This window comes from Myotis lucifugus, unplaced genomic scaffold, assembly GCF_000147115.1.
Source record: "Myotis lucifugus unplaced genomic scaffold, Myoluc2.0 scaffold_172, whole genome shotgun sequence".
Classification (NCBI taxonomy): Eukaryota; Metazoa; Chordata; class Mammalia; order Chiroptera; family Vespertilionidae; genus Myotis; species Myotis lucifugus.
This window is the reverse complement of record NW_005871220.1, coordinates 2,696,055-2,721,276: the sequence shown is the minus strand read 5'-3', so window position 1 is coordinate 2,721,276 and position 25,222 is coordinate 2,696,055. Positions and strand designations below refer to the sequence as shown.

At 46.9% G+C, this 25,222-nt stretch overlaps 1 protein-coding gene across 1 annotated transcript in view; it reads right to left on the bottom strand.

Moving 5' to 3' along the window:
- The window catches only part of TENM2 (teneurin transmembrane protein 2), an 881,884-nt gene that overhangs the window by 106,250 nt on the left and 750,412 nt on the right, over window positions 1–25,222 (bottom strand). Inside the window, 2 exon segments of the mRNA XM_023760070.1 lie at window positions 18,611–18,796; window positions 20,377–20,577. Of these exon segments, the coding sequence (XP_023615838.1) occupies window positions 18,611–18,796; window positions 20,377–20,577 (387 nt within the window).

The window sequence follows — 25,222 nt, the reverse complement described above, 5'->3', positions numbered from 1 at the left end:
AATAAAACTAAAAAAAAAAAAAAAAGACCGTACCCTTTTATGTAATGATGTTTACTTTGAATTTATATTAGTTCACACAAACACTCCATCCATGCTTTTGTTCCGGCCCTCGGGTCCAGTTTAAGAACCCATTGTGGCCCTCGAGTCAAAAAGTTTGCCCACCCCTGGTCTAGAGCTTGACCCACTCTGTTAACATGACCAAGATGGAGAACCAGACAATGTGCCACAATGATCCTGCCATGGGAAGCCACCTCCACATGTCCTCCTGAGTTGGGTGGTGGTTCCTTGAGTGGTGCCTTTGGTCTCTTTGTCTTTGATGAGTCTAGCATGTGGGAATCAAGGGTGAAAGGACTTCTAAGGAAGGAATACTAATCCAATAGCCAACACTCACTGAGTTATTGTAAGCCAAACTCTGGTGTAGAACCATGACTTTATACTGTGTATCTACTAAATGCTAGGAGCTTTCTGGACACAGGGCATACAGTGGTAAGCAGAAGAGACAACGTCTTGTTCTCAAAGATTCTATTGGGGGAGATCCACAATAAAAAAAAGTGAGTACCAGGGGCTCAGCCCTTTACATCCGTATCTAGTATATTAATGATGATAATTGCTATAGGGAAAAAAACAGGGAGGGGGATCGTGATGGGGGTGGTGTGTGGTGGGGATTGCTGTTGTACATGGGATGGGAGGGAAGTCTTTGTTGATAAGGTGACCTTTGAGTAAAAAGTCTATATGAGGGGAGGAAGCAAGTCATGCCAATATCTGGGGGACAGTAGTCCAAGTGGAGGACACTGTAGGCGCAAAGGCCCTGAGGCATACAGCACTTGGGGTGTTGGAGGGACAGCGAGGTGGCCAGTGTGGCTGGAGCAGAGTGAGTGCAGGGAGAATGAGAGGACAGAGCGATGGTGTAGGGTCAGGTCACGCAGGCCTCGCACTCCACTGGAAGGATACAGGCTTTATTCTGAATGAAATGAAGCCACTGGGGGGTTTTGAGCAGAGGGGTGGCCTGATCTGACTTAAATTTAAAGGATCCCTTTGTACTAGGAGAGCAGATGGGGAGGTTGGCCAGGAGGGGGCTCTAGCGATAGTCTTGCTAAGCCCTGGTGGTGGTTTGGGCATTGTACCATGCCCTGCTACCATGACTACGAGGCACAGCTAATTCTATATGTGGTTAGGGTTCGCTACACATCTCTACAAAAGGAAAGACTTTTGGGACACAAATGCCGAGGATGAAATACACTGTCCATAAAATAACACTCTGGTGGATGCAAACAAATTAAACTCCTCAGTTGGGGATCAGCAAACAAATGAGCTTGAGGAGGCTGGTTTTTGTGATGATTCTTCCTGCCTCTTCAAGTTGCTTTACTATTGAAAACAACATCTGGAAGTGAAGGGAAATGGTGGCATGGGTGGAGGAGAGCAGAGGACTAGGGGGTCACCCAGGCTCTGTCCCTAGGGTCAGGCTTGACAATCTAACATGAAACAGCTCTAGCAAGCAAACTTCCTAACTTTCTTAATGTAATGACCCCAGATGATGCAGCTGCATTTATTTCACCAGCTTTGTCTAGTTCTTGGCAATCAGGTCTCCTTGGACCTCCCCAAAAACTATCCCAGGTTATTATACCTGGACTTTTAATCCCTTTGCATTCTATTTATTCCTATGGGTCAGCTTGACCCATATGAATTATGGCACTCAAACACACTAAAAGAGAAAGCAATCTCCATCAATCCATCCAAATCCATCCATCCATCCCTTCATCCATCCATCCATCCATCCATCCATTTATCCATCCATTTATGTATCCATCCATCCATCCATCCATCCACTCATCCATCTATCCATCCATCCATCCATCCATCCACCCATCCTCCATCCAGCCACCCAGCCATTTATCCATCCATCCTCTATCTATCTATCTATCTATCTATCTATCATCTATCATCTATCTATATATCTTCATTAATTTATTAAGCTTTCCTTACCAACCAATCTCTCCAAATTCTCTGAAGATTTGTTCTCAAAACACGATGTGTCTAATGACCTTATACAGTAACCATATTTTATCTTCTTTTATGTTACTTTCTGCCTGGTGCAGAAACTATAAAAACATTTCAATCTGTCCTCTTTTTTCTTTAGTCTCCCACCCCCACCCTTACACATGAATCCAGTGCCTTCCATCATTCACTCTTTCCCACCCTTGTGACCCAGGTAACCCCGAGTCATCGAGAACTTCTGCTGCTCTTTGCAACTCTATTCGCATGTAGTGTTCTAGTCGTTTTCTTAACACAGATTTTAGCTGATCAAGGACTTGAGGGGAGGCCATTGGCCCTTACAGGGTCTTTAGATACAAATTTCACAATAGTCTCCACCAGCAGGTGCATTTATGTGTGGCACGGCATGGGAATAAAGAAACTTGTTTTCTGAAAGAGTACAGAATGGGAGTCAGAATCCCCACAATCTGGACTACGCTATTGTTAGGTGCTGTTCTTCAGTTCTGCATAATAAGCTTGCCCTTAGCAGGCAAGAACGTCCTCTTCCAAATCCTCTCATTTACAGAGAAACAAAAAAGCTCTCCTTTCAAATACATTTTAAACATGCAGAACAGCAGTAGGTTTCTGCTAAGTCACATTTTAGCTAAATGGATGATGGAATGGTGACTGGGGCCTGCTGCTCAGCTGCCGACCTGCAGAGTCTCCCCCACACTCCCAAACTGCAGCAGAGCAACCCCCAGGAGGCAGAAAGCACGACTGATTTTTCCAATAAAGCTCCAGCAATCGATAATCCTTGTAGACGGAGTCCTCACCTCTCTGACCATCTCAGAGGGTCATCTCCCTCTGCTACTCCTTTCCAACAAGCCTCCGTCTTCACCTTGGTGTATGCGACGGATGCCACACCACCAGGACTCAGCCCGAGTTCTAGCCCAGTTCTGCTGATGTACCTTTTAGAGAGGCCCCGCAATGCGTCTTGATTTAGAGACGCTTGGGTTTTACATGGCTCTGGGAAATGTGGTTTAGCTTTTCCGGAGCTCCAGTAAGTTCTGATGCACAGCTGCGCGTGCCCGCGTGATTAATAGTACGTGCAAGGACTTGGACCTTTCAGAGGTCACCCGTGTGTGCTGGATAATACAGCACAGATCCCCAAGTACCCTGGATAGGAATCCTGGCTCCGCATAAGTGCAATGGCATCGCCTGCTGTCACTGACACTGCCTGAGGCTTGGTGCTTCTCCCCATCTGAGCTTCAAAGAGATGTCGCCTCCCCCAAACCGACATTTTCAAGATAAAACGGGCATCATCTTGTTTTTGTGGCTACTTCTCTGTAAAGTGTCATAGGTACTAGGATAAGCAAGAAGGCTGGGCAAACTAGAAGGCTGCGACGTTAGACCCGGACAGGTCTCCAAGTTCAGGATAGCCAGGCGAGGTGTGAAGGCAGCGAGCGTCCATGCAGAACACACTGCGCTGTGCAATGCTGAGCTTGAGAATTTCAATGCACCAGAGTCGAGAGATCCGAAATGATGGTTCCCACAGCAACTATAACTCAGTTCTCTGGTGAATATAAAATTAACTTTATTGTAAAACATGCTGTTCAATTTACGCCTTAATATAGTCATGGCAGAGTTACAGTTGCTGTGAGAACGCGAACTCGGAATTGTTTTGAATAATTAATTTAATGAAAAGTTGGTGGAAATGTGAACTCCTGATAGAAAGTCAGCTTGAATTTAGGGACGCTGGCTAGTGATGCCTGGGCTGAGAGCAGGGAGACATTTTCGGAATCTGAGATCACTTAGTGCATTTTTGGCCTGGGGGGCACTGGGAAAGCAGAACACCCCAAAGTGCTCTGCCAGGGGAATGGCCCCTCCCCCCCACCAAAGAACACTCCTACAGGGGGTGACTTTCCTAACAGAAGAGGCTGTCTCCCTGGTGCCATATACCTTCATTTCACTGCTGCCCTCCAACGTCATCCTCTTGCTGCTACTACCCGGGGTCAAAGCAGGTGATCAAAACAGTGTAATGGCTACCCCTGGTCTCTGTCGAGTGAACCTGGATTTAGAACTCACCCCCCCCCCCCCGCCCCCATCCCCTGTGGCTGACAGTTACGTTACGACTTATACCAATTGCTTAACCTCTCAGAGCCAGGTCTCTCACCTGTACAATGATGCTGGTAATAGATTTTACCTCATAAAATTGATATGAGGAGTAGATGAGAGAAGCTATGTGAAGAATCCAGCATGGAGGCTGGATAATGTGAGCTGTTATTATCTGAAAAGGGAATTCAGTCAATCAGTAAATTCAAAACACATAAAAAAATCAATTATTTGGCCTTTCTCATTATTTTAGTCCACAGTGGTTTGGTATAAACCCGAGCCAGCATTTGGCCAAACTGAAGGAATGGACTCTCCCAGCGACCATGTTCCAAGGGTTGGTTGCAAGGGAAAGGGGTGAAGGCACAGCCTGGTAGGAAAACAAATAAACAGGAAAACCCCTCCCCTCCAGCATTGTGCATTTCTAGCCTCTATAGTTCCCAGCCTGGCTTGAACTACTGCCTGTATGAATCGGTTTCATGCTGTTTCCAGGGCCTCTACCTCCTTCCCCTCACGATCTTGGCTTTTGACCTCGCTGTGATCAGGATCAGTAACGGGTTAATGTCTCCTGAAAGACATGATTTTATAACGCTGTCATATGCACCTTCACTGCTCAGAAAATATTTTAAGGTTGCATTACTTGGTGTAAGCCAACCTCACTGGGGATGGGAACAGAATGCAAATGGCAAGAAAGAGCCGTCCCAGTGTGCCGAGAGCAGTGAACCCGGCGTCCACGTGGCCTGCTGGTCTAGCCGGACACTAGCTCAGCCTGGAGTGCCACTTCCTGCTGAGCAGTGCGTCTACACGAGAACCTCCCTGGCTGTCCCTGATTGCCTGTAGGAGCCAATCGGACCCGAAGGCCAGTTCAGCCGGGTGGACTTGAATCTGCCGGCAGACCGACTGTCCGGGGTCATCTCCGTTCACTGTCCGACAGGACACTTCGGGCTTCACCGGATTCGGCAGCACCGAGGATGCCGGGGGCTTCCCTGACATTTTTGAATTTCTAGAATGTCATCCTGAGGCTGTTATACCAGAGGTGTCCCCAACAGGGTGACCTTTAACTCCCAAGAATGTATGTATGTTCGTGTATGTGGATAAAACATACAAACGGTGACTTGTTGGCATGACACCTTGAGAGGCGTGATGAATGAAGCCCAAGAGGAGCCTCGCTGACCTTTGAAAGTTTCCGTTCTGAACAGCCATGCAGACAGCCAAGGCACTTGCTCCCAAGGCAGCAAAGAAAGCCACCTCTTCAAGTACTTCAAACATCTCCTACCTTAGAGACATGCAATATTGATTTTGACCTCTTGGGAAGAGCTAAATCAGCATTATTGGATCTGGCTGCTCAAGCCACTGCACATCTGACCAGACCAAGAGATTGCCAACATTTTTCTGTGGGATCTTTCAAGTTTCCAGAGGAGGCAGTCTGCTTTGACTGGTCAGTGTCTGATCGGCGGGGTCAGGTGGGAAGTGGGTGGGCACGCCAGCCTCTGTTCATCTAAGGTCAGTAAGTCCAGTTCTCTCCCCAACACATGCATTTGAAATGGCCACGTGTTTCTCTGGTTCTGCACCTGCCTCTGAAGAGTGTTTATGATATACTCGCAGGCAGAGATGGTGAGTGACTGCAGTGCACTATCATGCTGGGAACGGTAGCTGGAGCTGAGCTGATTTGGGAGGAAGAACAGGGCAATCTGTAAAATGCAGGACACTTGTGCTCTGCTCTCCTGGGAGAAGGATCACCAGGTTACCCTGCTGGTAACCTTCTTTCTGGGAAGATCCCTCTGAATAGAGCAGGGCAGAGAGCGCTATGCCTATCAAGCAAGGGGAAGGGGCTGGGCAGTCACAGAGGGGAAATGATGACAGAGGTAGAACTCCAATCACTGCTGGTCAGTGTGACTTTCTCGGCTGTCTCACTCAAAGCAACTCAGAGATCTTTGCTCCCAGCCCTTCACTGTAGCACTGGGGCCCTCATCACAGCTTTACATGGCCATTCCTGTTAACCCATTGGCCAAAGAGTGGGCATGGATGCCGGCTCTGTGAGGGAGATGGAAATTCTATCGGTCTAAGGAAGAGAAAGTGACATGGGAGCCCCCAGCAGCATGAGTCATTAGCACGTGTCTAGAATCCTAAAGACACCTATTTGAAGTTTCTAGGTGTTGAACATTTGCAAAAGTAGCATTTCAGAGCGTGGCATCAGACCAAAGACCAGTGCGGAGACGTGCTAGAATGGGTGGGGATGGACCATGCTGCGCCTGCCGCGAAGTCAGATGGGCACACACACATGCATGCACACACAGATGTGTACACACACACACACACACACACGACAGGAAGTAGTTGCTGGCTGGGTTTGCCTGTACATTGTTGAGATGTGGGGCTTAGCCGTCAACTAGAGCAGATGGAAGGAAGAAAAGCCAAAAAGGGCAGCAGAGGGGGCAGTCAAGGGAAACCCATGCCTCTTGGATGCTGTGCTTGCCAAGTATGTAGGCCATGGATTTAAATCAATGAGTCAACCTAGCTGCCTTGTGTACAATGCTCTCTGCTGATGCTCATTGTGTGTCTGGGGGCAATAGCTACCTGCCTGCTTCCTGGGGGTTGTTGTGAGGTTGACTGAGGCAACACAAAGTCTTTTGAGCTCCTTGGAGAAAATTCACTGTGTAAGTGCAAAGTGTCCCCAGTGTAGCCTGGTATGGAGACTTCTGCCAGTTTAAACCGGTCACCAGGAGAGCTGGGCCATCAAAGAAAAGGAGCCAAAGCTGTCCCAGTCTCAATCCAGGCCAGTGATGTTCCCGGATTAAGTTCCAACCTGCAGAGGGGATGTGTCATGGCCACAGACGGGGGCTCCCTTTGCTCCCACCCCGTCTCCTTTGCAGGACCTGCACAGCACTCTCACACACTTTGAATTGCTTGCCAACTTTTGAGAATTGGGAGACTATGCGTAACAACCCTGATTTCTGGCTTCTATCGAGAATTAGAAAATTTGGCAAAACTAGGCTCCTGGGCAACATTCAGCAGGAGGTGGGCGTGTTCGCCCTGCGCAGATGTGCTTCCCTTTCCTGTTTGAAACCACTCCCTACTGTCCTACCCCCTGCGCGGTGCACTCACGTTGCTCTAGCCTCATCCACTCAGGGGCATTGGCATCTACAACTCTTTCTGCCCTCCCTCCTCTTTCTTGCAGTCAACAAAGAGACTGAATTCATAGTGCCCTCATTATCCAAATCTAGGCCAACTCCCCTAACAGAGGAGAGGCCGGCCCAGCCTCCTCCTGCCAGGGGGGACGAAAAGAAAACTTGGTTTCTCCCACTCCCTTTCCTCGCCAGTCATTCCACCTTTAAACCTCAAGGTTTTCTTCCTGAGAGATGCCCAAGCACTAAGCCAACTAAATTAGATTATAAACGTCTGAAGGTTTTCCTAATCAATAAAAATATAGCCACAGCTAAGAGAAGATGAGACTTAATTAACGAGTGTTATTTAACAAGAACATGTTGTGCCATATATGGAGGATTAAAAGATAAATAAGGATAGGGAGGAAAATAAAAATTTAATGAGTTGCCATCTTCATTTGATTTAACTAAATTTCTTGCATTGTTGAAAATATTAACAGTTATGAGGGAGTCATTTGTGTGTATCCACACAGTTTGATACCTGACTGCTTTCTTTTACTTAATTACACTGTGTAACAAATGAACTCAAACTACCATTTGAAGTCGAAGGCTTCCTTCCTTCCTGATCGCCTTGGGAAGCTGTGAGCCAGGAAGAATGCTGAGAAGTCAACCAAAAATTATTGGCAGAAACTCCAGGAAAGGTGTCTCGAATTAGAAAACAGCAAAGTCTCATGAGGAGGCTAAGCAGTGGGGGGTCTACATTTCCTCAGACCGTCGCCACCCCTCTGTTAACCCCTTCTCTCTGAGCCCCGCTGCCCAGGGGTCACCCAGAGGAAGTACGGGCCGCACCCAGCCCCCATCAGGTGCTCAGCCGATGCTCCACAAATGAATGACCACAGCAGCCACTGCTCAGCTGGAAGCAGACAGAGCAGGTGTGGGCCCTGACATGCACGCGATAACATACGTGTGGTTCTCTGGCTTCTGTTTCTAACACACATGTTGTTACAATGGCAGTCGGATCCTCCCTGGGCCATTTCTACACTCTCCCTGCTTGTCTCTCGCTCCCTCGGTTCTCCCTTCTTTAGGCCGTATAACCCAGGTATCCCAAGCTCCTCCCGCAGGAGTGAAACAGGAAGAGGGCCCAGACACCTGGCTTAACCCATCAGGGTTCCCACCAGCCTCTCTTCCTGGGGTTTTGGGCCCCTGCCTTGTGTGGTCGTATGACACCGTTAACGCTCCCTTAACTGGTCGCTCTGAAAAGACACACTGGACAAACTAAGGTCAAGGCAGGACGGTGTGGCACTAATTATTATTATTTTTTAAAATTAATTTCAAAAAGGAAGGGAGAGGGAGAGAGAGATAGAAACATCAATGATGAGAGAGAATCATTGATTGGCTGCCTCCTGCACGCCGCGTACTGGGGATCATGCCTGAAACCTGGGCATGTGCCCTTGACCGGAATTGAACTGGGACCCTTCAGTCCGCAGGCCGACACTCTATCCACTGAGCCAAACCGGCCAGGGCTAAGGGAACATTTATGGAGTGTCAACACTGTTAAGTGAAGTCCTCACCACAGTCACCCTTAGGTGTCATTGTTTCTGATTGATGGATGGAAAAAAATCAGGTATGGAAGTTACATAACTGGGCAGAGGCCACCCAGCTTGCAGCTGATGGAGGCTGGATTCGAAGCCAGGCCTGTCAGATCCCAGAGCTCCTGCATTTAACTCCTTCGCTACACCTTTCCCCACACCAGCCTCACCCGCTCACCGCACCATAAGGACAAGAGCAACGCATCGCCAGTGAGTGTTCATAGTGAGCGGAGAGGAGGATGTTACATTCCACAAACGCCGTGTGGGAGATTCTGCGAGCGTGGAGTGGGTGCTGTGTATTATGTGCTCCAAGCTGTTTAACTCGGGTAGGTGGATTCCTGCACCAGGCAGCTCTAGGCCAGTGATGGTGAACCTTTTGAGCTCGGCGTGTCAGCATTTTGAAAAACCCTAACTTAACTCTGGTGCCGTGTCACATATAGAAATTTTTTGATATTTGCAACCATAGTAAAACAAAGACTTATATTTTTGATATTTATTTTACATATTTAAATGCCATTTAACGAAGAAAAATAAACCAAGAAAATGAGTTCACGTGTCACCTCTGACACGTGTGTCATAGGTTCACCATCACTGCTCTAGGCTATGATAACATTTCCCATATGAGACCCCCAGAGAGCAGGTCCGTAAGTGAAGGGATACAGCGCTTTCTTGGCCCCATTAAATGGAAAAAGTTAAATCAGTGCACATTCAAGGTGTGGCGTGGTGTTGATAGCCACATGCGTAAGGGGCCCGACTCGACGTGTCTGTGCTCCCCAGTTAACAGGGAAAAGCTAGTTTCTCTTATGCCTCCAATGTCTTCAGTCTCTCTCCTAGCCTATGGGCATGGCGGTCAGCAGTGACATCTGGGCTCTGGGCTCTCATGCCCCTCACGGAGAGGAACAGCTCACTGCCTGCTGCCAGGCGCTCCCTGCAAAGCGGAAGCCGCCGGTGGCTCCACGTTTCCTGTCGTTAGAGAGTGAGTGTTTCCGATGTGGTCGCCTTGTTCACTTGTTGGGATAAACTCAGGTACAAAGGTCTCCTCGGTGCTTGGGAGGCGGTTATTTCGTAACCATTGGGGCCCACACCCTCCGGCATTATTTCTAGACAATTAGGACTGTCTGGCAATTCCTCTTGATGTTAAAGCATCATTAAAAAAAGAAAAATAAAGAAATGCCATTCACAAGTATCAGAGCCCAGGACTCTGCTTAGACAGACGACCCTTCTGGGCCATGTTCTGAACGACGTCATTGCCAATTTGAGCAGGTGCTGCTGCGGCCACGCTTGAAATGTGTGGCCCAGGAGTCTCATCAATTTTAATTTTTTTTTGAGCAGCACTGATGTGGGGCTTTCTGTCTCTAGAACCTTCCTTTCTCTGGGGTCTGGCAGGATGCAATTGTTGTGATGTAGTGATTTGGGCTGCGTGGCGCTGGGTGGTTAGAGCTGTCAGCCTCAAAGAGCCACGCCAGAAACTGCTGGAAGCCTGGAGCCTGGAGGATATGGAAGCTGTTCTCTCTCCATTCCTCCCGTGACACAACCGTCCTGAGGGTGGGAGACCTCAGGGCTCTCATCTGCCCTTGAGCTGACACAGAGTGGAAGGAACCCTTGACATACAGGAGGAGCAGCAGGAGGTTTTTGTGAAGAGATGGCTGTGAAGATGCCAGGGGTCCTACTTGAGTCCAAATTGGGATTCGGAGCCTGGCTGCGTGTGAAGAACTGGGGCAACCCCCACCAGCCCTGGGAGTGTGTGGGGTGTCTGAGGGCCGGGAGAGGCGAGTAGAAGCAAAGGACCCCCTGGTGTCTGTTCTGCAGCCCAGCCCGGGGACAAGCCCTGGACGTAGGCAAGAGGAGCTATTGGCAAAACGTGAAAGGCTGTTTTCTCAAAGGAGCATGGATGGAGCCAGCTGATAAAGTGCCCCGGCGTGGGGGAGGGTGGCAGCCTCTCCTTCGCTGTGTGAATTCAGCTAAGTGGGGCTAAGGGTGCCGGCTCACACACCCCTGGCACGGACCCTGTTAGAGGGGCGGTCCTGTAGGGTTCCCCTGAAGTGAATTTCATAGGCAGCAGACTTTAATGAGAACACCAAGCTGGAAGAACCCGAATGGGCTAATCATGAGCATGTAAGACCCCACAGAAACTTCTAGAAATATTTGGGTTGAAAGTGGGAGTAAGTTCTGCAATTGAGTTGAGCCATGTCTCATGTCACCTACTCATTTTGACTAATTTCCCTGACCATGTGGAGAAGTATATATACCTCTACAGAATTAGTTTCCTCACTTGGCACTTGACCAAGAGGAGTCAACCACATCTCCAACGACCTGGGAACAGAAAGACAGTAACGCCACCATGAGCCACGGAATGAGGTCGTTTGCAGAGAATTCCGTGGTGAAAGCCACCAGAGGAGACTGAGCAGGCTCCGTAAGGATCTCAATAATAATAATAAAAAACCCCACTGGCTGGCAGCTTTTAATTACTTTGCAGATGTTGCTTCCTATCATTGAGGACCAACCAGGCCTCCTCCCCCTTAACTGATTACAAAGAAAATATGTTTTTAAGAACAAACACTTTACTTAAAACTAGGGATATTTTTTTAATTAGAAGAAAGATTAACTAAATGCATTTCCTCTTGTAATTTAATCCATTCTAATTATCCCGAGAATGTTTATGATGAAATACTTAGCTCTCTCCTAGCTGCGCGATTTGGTGCAGTTTCTTTGTTACCCGTGAAGGGAAAAGCTCAGAGATGGTCAATGACAGGGTGGCCTTCGGTGGGTCCGATGACAATGATGCACAGAAATGCATGACGGAAGGACAAGGAGGAAAGCAACGGGCCCGGCCTCTGGCTGGTGGGTTTGTGCAACAATGACACCTGTTTTCCAAAGGCCACCGAGGCGAGCCTTTTGAAGGAGGCTGTAAAACAGAGCGTGATAACAGCAGCGGCCTGGTCTGAGATGGAACCCCATTAGGCAGGCAACTTGGGAAGAAACGCGAAATCTGCCTCTCACATGAGCATCTGGGATTCTCTGTGTGGCTCCTGCTAACCCAGGAGACGAGCCAAGGAGTTGCAAAGACTACCCAGATGTTACCCAGGGGTCTTGCTCCAAGGAGTGGAGCAATTGCAGCATGGGAGGAATGAGGATAATTGTGGAGCTTATTGGGCTGAATAGGAACAGAAATCAGTGAGAGTTTGGGTCTCCCAAAGGGATGTGTGTTACTAAGTAGAGCCTCCTGGGTTGTTCCTGTGCGCGGCACCACTGCAAATATAAATGTGGCACCCAGAGCCCTGAGGAACGAGATGGAGTAAGACAAGGAGAGGCCGGGACAAGGTGTTCTAAGAGACCCTGACCTGGCAGCATCCTCAAACGTGAGAGATGTCAGGTTCCTTCTTAGAGAAGAGTATCCGTCCTAACGTCTGAAATTTTATTCTATTCAATAACAGCAGAATCCCAAACTTCTACTTCAAAAAAGGTTGTTTTTAAACTGTACTTATTATAAAAATCAATCCAGAGTTAAAAACAAGTTCTCATAGACCTAGTTTGAGAAATTTTGGTTGAAAGTAGCCAACTCCAACTTCACAAAACGCCTCTATTAACATAAAGACATTCAGATTTTTGATTCCAGGTACTATTGGGATGTTTGGTAAGAGAAGCAGGTTTAATTCCAGGTAAGAGAGGCAGTTTATGCTTCTCTGTAAGAACCAGGTTCCAGCCACGTTACAGAACTTTTTTTTAGGAAATTAATAGTGGGTCGGTGTTATTTTTGACATGCTTTCAACTGCCCGATGGATGGGAGGCAGATAGGTCAAAGGGAGGTCGAAATTAGTAGAAATGTGTTAGTGAGAATTTAGTTTGATAATCATCCCTGCCCTTTAGTTCCTTACACTGGTACTAGATAATGATGTGATGGTGACGGTGATGATGATGACATCAGCTCACATTTATTTGGCTCTTACTGTATGGTGGACACTCTGCCAAGTACTTTACATATAACCCAGGGAGGTAGGTAGTTTTAGTATCCCCATTTTACAGACAAAGAAACTGAGGCACACAGACATTAGGAAACTTGCTTAGATTTGACCTTGGGAAGATGCACACAAAAGCCTCTGTCTTGAGCACTTCATTATCACACTAGCATTGTCCTGAGTCCAAGAGCAGTGGACACAGATAGACGAGTCCCTACTTTAACACCATCTCCCTCTTTTAACAAACACGAATATAAATGGATGAAGTGGAGCCTGGTTATTCAGACTAAGAATGTCTTTCAATGCACCAAAGATACACTAGATCAGTGGTTCTCAACCTTCCTAATGCCGCGACCCTTTAATACAGTTCCTCATGTTGTGGTGACCCCCAACCATAAAATTATTTTCGTTACTACTTCTTAACTGTAATTTTGCTACTGTTATGAATCGTAATGTAAATATCTGATATGCAGGATGTATTTTCATTGTTACAAATTGAACATAATTAAAGCATAGTAATCAATCACAAAAACAATATGTAATTATATATGTGTTTTCCGATGGTCTTAGGCGACCCCTGTGAAAGGGTCGTTCGACCCCCAAAGGGGTCACGACCCACAGGTTGAGAACCGCTGCACTAGATAAACTGGATATAGATGGGAACTAAGATGAGCAGACAGACTAACAGCAAAGCATCACTGACTATCTTCAATAATTGAACAACACATCACCAGCTGAGCCAGCCCTCTGCTCGATGTACCCTTTAATGTAAAATGTATATTATGGAGCCAAGCAGGAAACTCTCCCTGCTCCAACAGAAGAAAGATCTGATTGTGCTAGAACAGCCCATTCATGATTTTGCATCAAAAGCAATAAAATTCTGGACATGTGGACAGGAACTTAGAGATCTCATCCACGTGTGTTCTAAATTGGTGAGGCAGTTTCCCCCTTTCCTTGTAGCTCACCTTTTGCAGTGCTGTGAAAATGTGTCCCTGTAACTTCTACCTCCTGGCCCTTGTTCTGGGTTTGGGTAAGAAACCTATGCAGACCGCCTGACCCAGATTCAGCGAGAACTTCTGGGCACATGGCAATTGTCGGTCTTCAATAAGAAGGCTCACATTTTGGCCAAATTGTGGGGGCGGGGGGGCGGGGCAAATTAGAAGTGGGACATCTTTTGTTCTTTGCTAAGAGTTGTTTATAATTTTTAACATGAAAGACCATCACTTTAGGGTTTTACTTAAAAAAAAAAAGATGAAGCTCCTAGGCCAGACTCCAAGTCAGGGCCCCCAGAGGATGGGTTAATTAACCAATCGGAGAATTAGCTGCTTCCACAGACCCTTCCACAGTGGTTAATTTCATCTCAATTTGATCTCAGCATAGAGTCACAAAAGTTCGATGTTCAAGGGTAATAGCTTCAAGAAGAAAGTTTCCGTAACATAGAATGAAGCCGGACTGCGATGCAGAAGCAGCCGCATTCAGTTTGAAGTTGGCTAATTTTGACAGCCGTTTTCTTCCCAACCTGTTCCCTGTAGTTCTGAAGCTCTCTCCCTCTTGGACTGTGACCTGTCTACTTTAGATGACAATCGCTTAATCAGCCCATCAGATCCTCTCACGGCTGGTTCTACCTTGGGTAAAGACTCATTTTCCTTATTAACATCACAAGAACCTATTTCTTCCCCCAACCAATTAAAGAGGAAAAATAGAAGGGCCCCAGTGCGACAGAGGAAAGAGAAAACTTTTCTGACTTGTGGCACATGGGCAGGTCACTCAGCCCCACACGGTCCTAGAAACAGAGTCCTCATGATTCTGAAAAGCAACTGGAGGTCAGGATCACAGAAGACAAAACAAACAAGCTGAAATAACCATTACAGACATTACTCGCTGCCCAGACACCCTACAGTTCACCTAGTGTTGGTGGATTTATTCTATGGGCATGTTAGGTTGTATTATTCAGAATGGACGTCTGGACAGTCCACATTCAGGAGATAATTAGCTTTCCTCCTTGCATTCAATGGCAACATGATTGTTGGTTTCTCCCTGTACTGCCCAACTATTCTGCTCACAAAACACAACTAACATCTATTCTATTTCTTTATAATGCAAGAGATGCTTCTCCCAGTTTACCATAGTTGGTCGTGATTTTTGACGTATTCTTTGGTTCCTTTATGCCCTGGTGCTATAGCCTTGGATGGCTTTCTGCAGTTAAATCCCCTGTATTAGTAAGGGGTGGCTGTGGTGGTAGGGGCAGGTTATAGAAAAAACAACCCATTTTAGAATAAAGCGATTCTACCCACACAATATGCCTTCTGACTTATTCATAAGAATAAACGCAGCCTATCCAAATAATGCTAATATATTGCAAGGATATACATGAATTGTGCTTGATTTGGATTCAAAGCTTATTTCTTCTTTATGCAATTCTGTAACTTTTAGCCATACCTTGTATTAACTTGTTAGAAGAGGTAATATAAGAATTGTTGCTTGGTGGAATCCAGGCTACCAATAACTTAGCTCTAATGGTTACCATTGAAATGGTATTCCTTATATTTAATCTCTAGTGATATGTACTCACTTTCCAAATATAAAAAATATGATTTGGTTGAAAAAATTCCCAAAGTGCATTTGGCCAAACATGGCTAGATCCCGAAGACTCGACCCTATTGTGTTAGAAGTCTATGGTTTTACCCTCATCCTCTCCACCCCCTCGCCCCCCCCCCCCGCCCCCCGCCACCGCAATCTATCATCTTATTTCCTTCAGCAAAATAAATCTGATCCACAAGTGCTGATGGGAGTTATTCAGTGGACTATTGGCAATGACCCAAGCAAACAGCCTCCGTATGACCTTCTGAAGATAGGCCACAGGCAACCCAATTTCCCCAACCATAGCCACCCAGTGCTCCCCCTTACCCCCAATCCCCCAGTACATTGTTTGCAGACCAGGTGCCATTTCATTCTTATCTCTTTCTATTTTCAAAATACAGCATTTGAGGTTCTGCTTGGAGTGAACCAAGAAGCCCCTCTTTCCTTTCTCTGTGTTTGTAAATTGTGGCATTTACTTAAAATGAATGGACAGGAGTGTCTGCTCAAAATAAAAGATGAAAACTTCACGCAACAGCTCTGGGGCCAGAGGGGGAAAAGCAAAGGAAGCAATTATGCGCCTATGAACATCTCTAGCTTCTGAATAGCAAGTCTCAGCAACCAAGGTATGTCTGGCCTTTTTTTTTCTTTTCTTTTTTGAGTAAACCCCAGGGAACACAGCTATGAGGAGACAGCATCTATCCTACAAATGAAACCAGAGAGCTCTAATTTCTCGCAAGCAAAGACTTGGTGATAAAGATCTTTGAAAATTACACAGTTGTAAGTAACTCATAAAGTCACGAGAGATCACTGTTCTGAACAAGAGGCTTGCCTGGATCACCACTCTCTTCATTTTGGGAGCTTGACGTGGCATATAAATTTGCATTTCCTCTATGACTCTCAAGAACTCATGAATCTTAACGCATGAAGATGTGAATCTTGAACCAAACATTTCAAGGAGCAGAAACACCTTTTTCCAATGCATCCCTCCTGGAGGGCTAGCTAGAACGAGACATCTCCTGTGTTCTCTGCTGGCCATGTCCTCACCATTTTCTACTGAGTCATCTTCTCATCTCATTTCCAAAGGCCCCAGAGACACTTCACCTCAACTCTAGTTTTCTCTCCACTCCATGTGCTGATACCAGCACCTTCTCCCTTTCTCTCGGCCCCTGATGTCCTTCAAGCCACAACAGGGGTCCTTCTCCTCATCCAAGCTGACCCACCTCTCTTTCTCCTCTCTCTCCATCAAGAATTGTGTGAGTCTCTAATTCAGGATTGGCCTTTTCTTTTTTTTCTGTAAAGGACCAGATAACAAATGACTTTGTGGACCAGGAGGCCTCTGTCCCAATCATCCAACGCAGCGACACATGTGGAAACTGACAGTACACCCATGAGAGGATGTGGCTGTCTACTAACAACATTTGTTTACGGACACTGAAACTTGAATTTCATGTAATTGTCAAGTGCAAGAAGATATTAAATTTTTTTCAATGCTTAATAATAAATGTAAAAACTATTCTTAGCTCAAAAGCCATAGAACAACAGGCAGCAGGCCAGATTCTGCCCCGCTGGCCATGGTTTGCTCTGATCCATCTGGGCTGCCCTCCTGTGAGCTATTCCCAGAGTAGAGAGGGTGGTAGGGAGGAGAGAGCCAGCAGGCATCCCTGTGGGGCACTACATCCTCAGCAGATGTGGGAAGGGGAGAGCCCTGGGGAGGGGAAGCTGGGTTGTGTGGATGGAAAGAAAGTAGATTTTCTACCTAAAGATTATTGGGGGGCAAGAGCTCTTCTGGGGGGAAGGTCAGGGGCAATAGAAGTATGGAGAACTGGGAAGTATTTAAAATCACAGTAGGCATGCAAAAATATGGCACAGGGAACGTCCCTGACAGTGGAAGCTATTAGTAAGAATCTCAAACTGTCCTGCAGTGGGCTGTGCACACCCCTCCCCTAAAAGTCTTCTGAATTCTCCCCCCGACTCTGCAGGGAGCTGAAGATGAAAGTGGCTGCAGGGGGAGCAGGGTCTGAAGCATCATTGAGAGATTGCAAAAACAATTCACTGCCAACAGGCTGTCCCGGCAGGGTCCCAGTGCTACGGAAATGGCCTGATCGGCGTGCTGCCCCTTGGATGTCCAATTAGATGGAACAGGGAAGTCTAATGCAGAGTGCACTTTACCTCTGCCTGAGCGCCCAAATGAACAGCATGGGAAACTGAGTCTGGCCCCACGAGTCAGCCCTGGATAAGCTCCTCACCCCCGTCTCTCACTCCAGGTGGACAACCTATGACTAGGGTTTTGGGGTGGGACAGAGAAGAGGGCCCCCAACATGACAGCTAGAACCCAAGTGACTTCAAGGGGGCAAGGCAGGAGTTTGGCTGGAGACATCTCTGAGCGTTTTCATGCAAGCAAGTGAATTAGCCAGCTTGGCATGAAATGGACCCCGGACCTGACTTGATAAAACAGCAGAGCTGAAAACTGGAGGTAAGATGTAGGGGCGCTCAACTGTCTGAGGGATGTGGAAAACCAGAGCTTTGGCGTCCTTCTCCTCAATTAAAGGGGCATTGGGTACAGTCAATCAAGTATTTCCCCACTCAAACTATAAGAATAACAAAAAACAAACAAATGCTCCCCCCCCAAAAAAAAAACACTTGAGAACTATTACTTCTCAACAAAGGAAATGATCTTTAAAACCCTCTCAGTCGGAAGCTTACACAGAGAGGGGGCCGAGTGAGAATGAAATGGGACCAGAGGAGACATTCAGTGACGGGGGTGGTGATGGGCCCAGGAGGAAGCCTGGTCTAGGGACAGCAAGAGGATGCTCAAACCTATGACAGTGGTCCTTGGCTACCCAGGAAACCTGGGAGCCTGCCTGCATCCAACCTCGTCTAAAATAAACGAGTTCAATTGTTGCCAGCAAGCAAGGATCCAGGGGCCCAGCCAGCTGCACGAACATCGAAAAAGGGGTGACAGGCAGACCACAGTCATTGGGGAGCTTGAATCTCCAGGCCCCAACAATTTCCCATGCATGTGCATTTCCCCTCCGCAAGATCAGAAATTTGGATGGATCGTCTAATTCGGTCCCTTTCCTCCCAATCTTGAATTCTGGAAAGCAGGGAAAGCCTTTTCCGATAGGGAACCTTGCTTTTCCCTTCGCCACCCCCGTGGGGATTTGGAGAGGCAGCGAGAAGGTTGGAGAGCACTCGTGTCCCTGAAGGAACAGCCGGTTGCAATGCACGACCATCACTATCGATCTACGATTTATGAAAATAAAGCAATATGTGCCTGTTTCGGTGCCTGCCGTTTGCCTACCAATGGTGCAGTGTTCACCATTCCAGCCCTCTCGGCATTCACATTTGCCATCTTTACAGGTCCCGTGCTCAATGCAGCGGGGGTGGCACACGCGTTGGTCACAAGCGGCGCCTGTCCAGCCCTCTTCACAGCGGCAGGCTCCCCCGATGCAGACGCCGTGAGTGCCACAGTCTACTGAGCACACTTCTGGAAGAAAAACAATGATTACAGCTCAACACCACCCTGGCGACACCCTCCGCGGGAGGCCAGACCACGCACCTGGCCCGGGGCCCTGGCGCAGGCCCCACGGCCCATAACTCTGTCACCTTGGGAGGCCTTTCTCTCCACTGGCCGGGGACGAGTGCATTGTTACAGATTCTGCAGAGCAGTGGTGCTCTGGCCCAGCAGCAGCACGGTCCCCTGGGAGCCTGTGCCTCGGTTGGACCCTCTGAATGAGAAACTGGGAGTGGGGCTCGGGAATCTGTTCTAACATGTCCTCCAGGTAGGCTTGATGCTCACCAGAGTGTGAGAACCACTGCTGTGGGGCCGAGGCCATCCACTCTGGCGGAGTTCCCTGGGAGGTGCCCCCCTGAGAAGAGACCTGGGAATCTGACTCCTTAGCCTGCTGGGTCATTGTCCCCCTTGAGAGCCTGAACTGATCAAAGGCCCATTGGGGGCCACATGGTGACGTCATTCCTGCACCTTGTAGCAACGATGATCCTGGAGCTGTGCTGCATTTACACAGCCTCTTTCTCAAAGGAGCTCAAAGTCTTTTGTGCGTGGGGAGGAGACAGACAGACAGATATGCACTCTCTGGCTTTCCAGACCTCTCACGCGAGGACAAGCACGTGCCGGACATTCATCCTCAGGACGGACTACTGAGGGGGGCGTGGCTCGTGGGGCCCAGGAGGGGACATCAGACCACGGGGGAGGGTCACACAGCGTGTCATCAGCACAGTGGGCTCCCCTCCCCTCATCCTTTGCAGGGTTTGGCCTGGACCACCAGCATCGGAGCTGAAGCCAGACTCAAGTGGTTTCCAAAACAGCCCATGTTAACTGACGCTTCTCTTTTGCTTTTGGCAGTGAAATATTCATTTCTTTCCCACGGTCGGCAAAGCTCCGCATAGATTCACTTCCTGACTGCCTGGCAATCTGACAGCTGTCTCGCTACCGGAGGAAGGGGGCGGGACCATGATCACTTGCTTGGATGGGCACTTGTCAGTGTGAGGGGAACCCTTCCCAGGAAGGCTAGGGCTGGCTTGAACTGTTGAACCATTCCATTGTAAGGTCACTTGGGAGGTAAGACACACACTCTTAATTTTAGGAAAACAAAGTGTACAGCACAACTTCATTATCTGCCTGCCACGGGAGTACTGCGGAGTTTTATAGAAGGTTCTCGCTGCACCCGAGGGAGCCTCTTTTCTGTTTTATAGGATGTTCCATTCAGCTTGCCTGGGACTGAATTGTTCTGTTTCGGCTTTCTGGTACCTTTAGGGAGCACACATAAGGAAATTCATAATGCAAACGGAAGCATCCCTCTGGGGCCCCTCATCCCTTTGCAGGGATGGACCAGCGAGGTACGAGAACCTATGCAGTGGCTTTTTTTGTTTGTTTGTTTCTCACTGACTTCATGACGGAGGAGAAGAGAGTTAAGAGACCAAAGTCCAGGGACCAAAGGCCCTATGTCCCCAGCTGAGCGTGAGGAGTAGATGCCCATGCATTTGGGCTCATGGGAGGACACAGGACACACGTGTTGGGGAAAGTGAGCAGAAGATCTCATGGCTTACCAACGGAGCAGTCGGGACCCATCCAGTTGGGATCGCAGCTGCAGAGGCCCGTGTCGGGGAGGTAGGTGCCGTGCCCGCTGCACTGGTCTGGGCACTGGACCCTCGCCAGCTCACAGTTTAGGCCACCCCAGCCAGGGCTGCAAAGGCATTCTCCATTTACACAGACCCCATGGCTGGAGCAGGTGGGATCCAAGCAGTCAACTGGAAAAGACGAAGAGGAAAATACCATCACTCATGGGGGATGGGCCATGAGACACCAGATACCAGCTGAATGCACCAGTGGCTCACCAGTTCCTATCCCCCTGCAAGCAAATGGAACAGCCAGGTAATACTGACGTGGTCCCTTAAAGAATTCAAGACTTGTTATTTGTCAAAACACCAAATCTCAAATTTGAAGAGAATGTGAGAGAAAAAAGGGACTTCCTCAAGCAGAACTAGGATGAATCAGATATAGGGGCGTGCCATTCAACCTTGAGAACCTTGCACTTATAAACATTGGTGCCTTAGTGGAACCTATCAGAGTTTCTAAGATGAAACATGAATATGTTGATACCTGTGTGTGTGGTATTGCCAAACCCAATTACCCCTCATTATTGGAGAGAAAGTAGAGAGGCTCATTCTAGCTTCACTCATACTTGACTTCTGAAGGTAACAAAAGACTAAAAAGAAAGTCAATACAATTCATAAACGATTGACTTTCTAAACTGTGTCACTTAGGCTAAGCCTAAAATGAGTTTTCATTTTCTGAGCACACACCTATTGAAGGAGTTAGTAGATGTGCAGGATAGAAGAATTGAGGTCGGGTGTGGAAATAATCCAATGGGGTAACCTCCCCACAGAGAATCGTGAGTGGACTGGATGGGTGAATCTCGGCTGTGGCACCGACCTTTCCACTAGACAGCCAATCGAACTACTTCATGGTTAGATTCTGTTGTTCTTGCCAATTTCATGGTCTGATTGTTTGGCCATCTCAATAATGAGAGTGGATATATATCCAGTGGGTCACCTGAAGATTATTATTCTGAAATCAACTCAAAGTGAGAAGAGGAGTGAGCTACAAAGGCAATTCTTGAGGATGGACTTTGTGCATGAGATGCGATCCCAAACTTCAGACATCCAGCCAGCCAAGGGTGGTCAACTCAGAAGACCAGCTTCCTTAGGTATTCCTAGGAATTTGGAGAAGAGAGCTCTGCACACCATGGAGTTTGAATGGCAAATGGTGGATAGTCTCGCAGGGGCCCCTATGTTACTTTGTAGATCAGAAAAGTAGGGAGGTCTCATTGCCTTATTTGACCAAAACATATCTTTCCTCCATTTTTAACAGCTTGGAAACCAGGCCTATTGATGAAAGCATTTGCTTCTGCCATCACCTGGGGGAGGGGGGGCACACACCTAGCTTGAGACCTCTTCCAATTTTCCTCTTGAAGTGATTTGGACCACACGGATCGTGTCATTCCTTCCCTCCAGTGTGTGCATGCCATCTTGTGTTCAGATTCTCAGAGAAGATTTTCATTTTCTCTCCTTGCCCAATGCCAGGATTAAAACATGCAAGATTCTTGGCCTGGAAATCGTTCACCATGACACTGAGAGAGCAACCCCTTGGGGTCCCAGCTTTTCGTGGGACAGTGTCTTTTTTCTTTCTTATGGTAAACACTATAATGATGCGTTTTCAAATGGTGTACATTAGCTCTAAATATGACATTATTCAGCTTATCCATGCCACGTGGACATCAGACTTGAGGAAGGTGGATTTGTTAGAAATCGCAATATTCTATGAAGTTTCCAAAGAGCACCCCTCCCTTGAGGCAAAAACAAGCATTTTCAGTGTTAAGAGGAGTTTCTCGGGATTCCATTAGGATATTCTCAGGAAGATATTATTTATGGAAATCAGTTTGCAACTATTTGAGCCACGGGGAAACAGAAGCTACCATTGTTTTGTTATTTATTTATTTTTTTAAATATCAGGTATACATTCTCAGAAAGGTGAATTTGAGTGATTTACTATTAGTTGAAGCTGTTCTGATGATGTTACTTGCTCTGATTATAATCACTTTGATGTTGAAGTCATTGTCTTGGGGATTATAACTCCTGGTGAAATGATACCTTGTGCCATCTTTCTGATACCTTCGGATCTGCTCCATTCAGGATGTGGAGCACATCTGCACATAAATGAATGAAAGGTTCGACTACACAGAAGACATTTACAAAGAGGCTGTGTAATGCCTTTGTTGTCTCTGCCTAGCACGTGTTAAGGGAATATAGTAGGTGCTCAATACACAATTGCTACATGGAAGAATGAATGACAGATGTTGCTATAAGCATTTGTTGTTAATGGGACAAATTTCCAGTGTGAAGACTGATAAGCAAAATGGTGTTAATGACTTCTTGCTTTGAGGAAGAATGCTGTGCAATTTGGGATCTGCAAAATATAAACTAATTCATTCAGAATCCACGTTTTCCATACTCTTCTAGTAAAAGAAAATCCCTGAGCTCTAGTTTTTATTCTGACCCCATTTCTAACATAGCAAAATCGAAATGTACACAAAAACACCATGTGCTATGTGCCTCCAAAATTATCCTTCATTTATAATTACCCACTTAAAAGGTTTGGGGAGGTGCCAAGAGCAAGGAGCTTTCAAAAAACTAAAAAACTATATCCCAATCTTTTTCTTAAAAGGATGAAATCAAAAGTAATATACAAAAAAATAAATAAAATGACATTTTTTTCTTCCAGATAAATGAGCTCACCCTTCTTTATCCTGAATTATGGTATGAAGGAAGGAAGAAAATCCACTGAGATTTATTAGCCAGGACTGGTATGTCATAAAAAGAACCATTTATTACATCTAGAAATATGAGCTAACCCTTTCTCTGGTCAGGATACCAGTAAACATGCCCCGTTGTGCTATATAATTATAGCAGCTGATGGAATAACTAAGTGTGGACTTTAAGAGGGGGCAGTTTCACTATGAATTTTAAATTTGGTTCCAATTTCAGAAGAGGGTCTTGTGGCCACATCCTTAGAGTCTTTAGCAGGCGGGAGGGACCATGGCATGTTACGAAGCTTTATAAATAGAAGCAGTGTTATACTTAAAAGGGGGACAGTGGCCTTTACCAGCTAAGTACCATGTGCCTTCCACCACCAGCCCCCCGGCAGCTGAGATCATTAGAACTCATTTAGTCTTGAGCCCTCTGTAGGTTTGATGAAAAAGGGTTGTGAATGCAAGTTCCATCCCCGAGGATAAAAAAGGAGGTCAAGGAGTTTCACAAACAATAAGTACTATAAACCCCCGAAGAACCATGAATTACATTTATGAAGTTAAATGTCATTGAAAAATGACTCAACAGTGAAACTGACATGAAAACATGGCTGACATCAACTAACATGTCAATTCCTCACTCATCACCTTCCCACTCCCCCAGACATCATTGCATGAAACCTCACGAACATGTCCTTTCATTTTCTTGGGCAAATGTGTTAATAGTAAAACAATGTTTATGCAGCAAAAAATGGAGGATGGCAACTATTGATTTCATTGCCACGGCCGTTTCAGGTAAATTGTTTGAACGTTATGACTGTGATGAATATCAGAAATAAAAAAGCTAAATGGAAGGAAAAAAGTGCTGATCCGGACTTTCTGATTCCATTTCCCATTTTGAAAACAGCATATGAATCACTCGGTTCATTCTTTTTGGGGAGGAGAAATCAATAGATGAGATTTCATCCCTTTGTAATGATCCGAGTGGTTTCCTTGTTTTGTTGGATGGCTAATTCATTCTGGGCATTTAAGTAAGACTGGTCGGGAGAGTGGGGAAGTTGAGGAGTCACTTGAAATTCCACTCAGACAGATATGTACAATCTTTACTGGAGGGAAAAAATTCTAAGGTGGGCAATGTCATAGCTCTAGCACTTTCCTCTCCAAATGATGGATGCAAGAGGTGGCTTTAACCTTCTGGTCACATTATTGGCCTCTCCCCTGTTTTCAGCGAGTGCAGCTTTGCCTCCTGCGGTCCATTTATCTCTAAGAACTTTAACCTCTCAAGCAGGGTTATTAGATCAGTACTTCCTCCATCCTTACTCCCAATTTGGTTTTATGATGCAGACAGAGGGAGGCTACCTTTTATAAAGAGGGAAAAAGTATCTATCGAGTTGAACAAGTGAAGATCCGGGGGTCAGACTTCTGGGCCCCATTAAGGGCATTACCACTGATATATTAGAACGATCTTAGAAGAAGATGTCATGGAAGCTGACTCTCTGTAGCCATAGATCTAAAAACGGTGAAATGGGAGATTTCACAGAGGGAGCATCTGTGTGTGTCTCTAAGGCTAAGCCACCGTCACTGCTTTGTGGTGAGGGCTGTCATGGTTGGCTATTTTGTACAGAAGCCTGGAGATCCATAGGTTAATGGGATGGGACAACGGAGAACTTGCATCTGAGAACGTCATAGCACCTGAGGTCCCTCCTTATCACCTTGGCAGTCAGCAGCTGAGAGAGAACACGGGCATAGGTGTCCAGCTGGATCTTTTCTGTGGGGACATCCTGGGTGGTCCCCCGGACATCTTTAGCTGTTTCCCATGGAGTCGGCTGGGGGCTTCACTTTCCCCCTTAGTTGTTGGGTGAGCTGACAATTCTTTCTTTTCACTGGGAACGTGGGAGAAAAAATGGCGGTTTGAGATGTGCGGGGATGTTTCACTGGGAGATGGACTTAGAGAATGTGTGCTCAGCTGGAAGACAGCCACTAAACCGATTCAAAGGTAGGGGAGTAGGTGAGGGGCGGAGAGGACCTAGGTTCTTATCTCCCTGGCAATTGCGCTTGCTTCTCTCTATGGGAGAAGCAATAGATGG